The 4,386-nt window shown below is 64.2% G+C and overlaps 2 protein-coding genes across 2 annotated transcripts in view; one reads left to right on the top strand and one right to left on the bottom strand.

Annotated features, from left to right (window-relative positions):
• IDH3A (isocitrate dehydrogenase (NAD(+)) 3 catalytic subunit alpha) overlaps positions 1-4,386 on the bottom strand; it is a 207,535-nt gene that overhangs the window by 104,206 nt on the left and 98,943 nt on the right. The gene's annotated exons all lie outside the window — the stretch shown is intronic.
• The window catches only part of TBC1D2B (TBC1 domain family member 2B), a 46,065-nt gene that overhangs the window by 36,017 nt on the left and 5,662 nt on the right, over positions 1-4,386 (top strand). The window contains exons 10-11 of the mRNA XM_077774292.1: positions 3,198-3,383; positions 3,553-3,677. Coding sequence (XP_077630418.1) covers positions 3,198-3,383; positions 3,553-3,677 — 311 coding nt within the window. The remainder of the gene's footprint in view (positions 1-3,197; positions 3,384-3,552; positions 3,678-4,386) is intronic.

Genomic DNA, 4,386 nt, shown 5'->3' with positions numbered 1-4,386 from the left:
AACAGGCCTGACTTGGTGTTTAGGGTTAGGACCTGGGGGGCAGGAATAGGCGAGGAGAGATGTCTGAGGCACCTGCAAAGCAGCAGGGAGGGAGCGGGGAGGCCGAGGGAGCCCCCAGACCAGGGATGGGAAGGCGGCTTGAGTGGGATGGATCCCCGATGGCTGTGGTTCTCAGGAAGTGGTGACCAGGCCAGCGGGAACCCGAGTGAGAGACCGTGTCTCACGAGAACAGGCCGCACGGGGGCCCCGCTGTGGTCTCCCCCTGCCTGGGAGCAGGCCCGGGGCTGGCAGTCACCGCCCTGGCAGGAGCCAGGCCACAACACCCGGAGCCTGAGGCCCTGAGGCTGGGCGGGTCAGGGCGCAGGGCCCGGGGGAGCCCAGGCTGGTCCCTGCAGGGCAGATCTGGCTCCAGAGCAGCCCCTGGCCGCTCCCCTGGCCTGGGCTGAGGCCGAGGTCCCTGCGCCCCACCAGGCTGCCCTGCTCACAGGCCTGACCTTCACGCCCTGCGCTGCACCTGCCGGCACGGGCAGCAGGAGAGGAGTGCGGGCCGTGCCCCCCTAGCCCTAACCCGCCCACCGCGGGCACTGCCCCTCGCCTACCACGGGCACTGCCCCTCGCCCACCATGGGCACTGCNGGCATTGCCCATCAGCGGCTTGGCCTGCACCATGGTGCCCCCCGCCCTCCCCACAGAAGGACCTCCCTGCTCCAGTCTGGGGGTGACTTCCTGCCCTTGCCTCTGGGCCACCACCAGCTGCCTGGCATCTCAGCGTTTCCGTCACCCTGTGCCCCTCTTCCTGGGTAAGGCCCCGCGGTCCCTCTGCTGTGCACACTTGGAGTGGGCTCTGTCTGCCTGGTTGGGCCCTGACTGAGTCTCGCTTTAGATCGGCAAGTGTGCCTGCAGAGGGCTCCTCCTGGTGGCCTCTGTCTCCGCCTGCCCTCCAAGCCTGCTCGCCCGCCACCTGGCCTCCCCTCACTTCTCTCTCCCTGCATCCCTGCACTTAGCTTCTGGTCACTGCTGCCTGCCCGGCGGCTCTCATATCTGCTCCCCTCCACCCCTGACCGCTGTCAGGGCACCCCGCCTTCGTGCATCCGTGTCACTCTCGGGGTCAGCCGTGCCCCCCTCAGATGGAACTGCTCGCCGGTCATGCCCTGTTCTCAGGCGAAGATGTGACTCTCTAGGTCACTGATACCCTGTCCATGTCCCGGAGAGAACCTGCCCTAGCGCCACTTTCTGCTCTTCCAGGGCCGCCCATGTTCCGGCCCAGGCTTCGGGGACTGTCCCCATGTGCCTACTGGGCTCGCAGCTGGTCAGCGGCCCTAACTTTCATATCGGTATCGTGGCACGCAGCACGGCAAGCGCTGCACGTGTGAGAGCTCTCTGGCAAGGTCAGGGAGCAGGCACTTAGTGACCCCCAGCTGTGTGCACAGAACCGTCTGGGTGCAGGTCAGGGTCCCCCTCCTGCCTGGGAGACAAGTGGGGCTCAGAGACACTAAGCACCTTGCCCGGGGAGCCATCACTGAGGGCCCGAGCTGGGGTCTTGACCTCTCTCCACTCCTTCTGGAAGGCTGGGGAGGACAGTGGGGGCTGGGCTCTGGGCCCAGCGATCTGAGGAGAGGCGCATCTGGTCCCCCCATGACCACTTCGCTTTGCCAAGTAACAGAGAGGCTATTTTTGCCGGAATAGAGTATGAACTAGGAAACGAGCAGTGGAAACGGGCAGGAGTCACTGTCTGGGGGGAGTGAAGGGGTCAGTAAATAAAGTTCTGCGTATCACAGACACCTGGGCACTAGTAGCTTCACGGACTCAAAATCTCAGATGACTGTGTCTCAGAATAATGAAAGTGAAGCCTTCGTCTGTCTGAGTTCCGTTGAGCCAGGCCCTCCCGGCTGTGAGCTGCGGAGCGTGGGCACATCACTCAGCAGCCCTGTGCCTCGGTCTCCCCACCTGTAAGATGAGCATCAGACTCCCCTCGTACGGAATGCCTGAGGTTGAATTCGGACGATGCTTTAAGAGTTTGTCATAATGTTTAGAATTGCAAAAACTCAGTTATAACAGGCAGGAGGGGAACACCTATTTCAAGTGTGTGGAATTAACATAAACTGTGTCTCATGCCGTCACAGGAAGATGATTGTAAACCGTAAAGAGACTTTCCCCCCGACTGTGAAAGTCACAGAATCTCACAAGGACCTAGCAGGTGACCCAGAAAGGTGGTCAGAAGAGGTTGAAAACCACGTTACCCACCAGCAGGAGACCGCGCTTGGCACTTGGACGTGCTGCTGCTTTGCTCTCTCCCTGCCTCCGTTCAGTGCTGGTGTTGGGGGCGTGACGTGTCCTGGCCGCCCAGCTGGGTGGCTGCCACCCCGTTGGGGGAGGGCGTGGACTGTGTGTGTCCTACGACGGGCACCGCGTGGGCCGCTCTGAAACGGGGGCAGCTTGTGTCCCCCACCTCTGGCAGCACCCTGCTTTCTGCACCCCTGCGGGAGGCTTGCGGCTTCTCCATCATTCCATCCACCGAGCTCTCTGCACACTAGGACCCGGCAGGCGCTGAGGACACCATCCTCCGTGCCCTCCCGCACCCTCCAGAGCCCCCTGCGCCCTCCGTGCCCTCCCGCGCCGGCCACTCCATGCCCCGCCCTGTGCGCCTGCTGCGCGATGGATACAGGGCTCTGCTCCCNAAGGGGTCCGTTACCGTCCCTCGTTCCACAGACACTCATCCCGCGGACCCTCATCCCGCCCCGCTGCCCGCCCTCCCACCTCCAGGCCCTGCAGGCGCCAGCACTGCCCGAGCCCGCCCTCAGGCCCGCGCGGTCCGGCGCTGTCGTTCACATGGGCAGGCGCTGCCTTTAGCATGATGCGGACCCTGTCGTCTGAGAGAAGAGGGCTTCCGGGGAGACGCCCGCAGGGGAGCACCCACCGGGCGCGTCACGTGCCGCATCGCGTGCCCCGCGGGGGTCTGTTTGCAGGTTTACCGGGGCGGCGGCGGCTGGGAGGCGCGGGCCTTCCTTCTGCGTGCCCCGTGACGTCCGTGCGGCGGCTGTGCTGACGTCACGCTTCTTCCCGGGCCTGGGACTGCGGTGGCGCCGGGAGCCCTGGCCTGGCAAGCGGCCTGTGTCCTCGGGCCTCGGGGCACGAGCGGGGCGGGCCCTGTGTGCGTGAGGTCCCTCGTGCACAGCTCAGGTCTGCCCCTGCCCCCAGGTGGACCAGCGGGTGTTCAGAGACCTCCTGGGCGAGAAGCTCCCCCGCCTGCACAGCCACCTGGAACAGCACAAGGTCGACTACACGCTCATCACGTTCAACTGGTTCCTGGTGGTGTTTGTGGACAGCGTCGTGAGTGACGTCCTCTTCAAGATATGGGACTCCTTCCTCTACGAGGGACCGAAGGTGGCTCTGCTCCCGGGCTGGCTGGGCAGTGTGGTGGCGGGTGCGTGAGGGGCCCCCACGGGGCCGGAGTCAGCCCTTGGCGTGCCGCCGTGGGGCCCCGGGAAGCGGCCACGTGGGCCCCCTGGGCCGAGGGGCGTCTCTGCTCACAGTGTCTCCATCCCGCCCGCAGGTCATTTTCCGCTTCGCGCTGGCACTTTTTAAATACAAGGAGGAGGAGATCCTGAAGTTGCAGGACTCCATGTCCATATTCAAGTATCTCCGCTACTTCNGCTGTCCTCCGCTTCCCAGGAGAGCGTGGGGACAGGCTGGGGACACCAGATGGCCTCAGCGACAGGGGAGCGAGGACGGACGGCAGTTTATCTTTTCTCCAACAAACATCCGTCCCGGCAGCGAAGCAGCATTTTTATTTGTCCAGTGAGCATTTACTGAGTGTCCAGGGCGTGGGGGCCACGGAGGGAGACTAGGATGGACATTCCCTCATGTGAACAACCTGAGGGAGGCCACGGCGTGGCTGGCTTGGAGCTCGAGTGCAGGGGAGAGGTGGGGTGAGCACAGCCGGGGAGCCTCAAGGAGAGGGTGTCCTGGGCAGAGGGACCGTGAGGCGGCAGGGCTGGGGCCGGGGTGGGGCAGGACGGGCTTTGTCCCTGAGTGTCGGGAAGACAGGAGGGCTGGTGTCCGAGAGGAGACCTGGGGCCGGGGGTGGGGGCCAAGAGTAGACTAGACCGTGGGACAGAAATGGAGCTTGGGGGACCCTGAGTTGCTGGCCTGGGCAGGGGACGGTTCACTGCTGCCCCGCGTGGCGCAGGGCCACCTCTCCCTGCACACTGCCTCATTCCCGCCTCAGGCTCGTCCACCACGGGAAAACCCCCCGTCTTTCTGCTGAGAAGTGTCTATAGCTTATATACACTTTCAGACTTTTTTTTTTTTTATTTTTGAGAGAAAGTGCGAGCAGGGGGAGGAGCAGAGGGAGAGAGAGAAGCGTGGGGGGGGGGGGGGGGGGGAT

The sequence above is a fragment of the Crocuta crocuta genome, unplaced genomic scaffold, assembly GCF_008692635.1.
Source record: "Crocuta crocuta isolate KB4526 unplaced genomic scaffold, BGI_CrCroc_1.0 scaffold7, whole genome shotgun sequence".
Taxonomy (NCBI): Eukaryota; Metazoa; Chordata; class Mammalia; order Carnivora; family Hyaenidae; genus Crocuta; species Crocuta crocuta.
The sequence above is the reverse complement of the archived record's forward strand: the minus strand, read 5'-3'. Positions and strand labels throughout refer to the sequence as shown.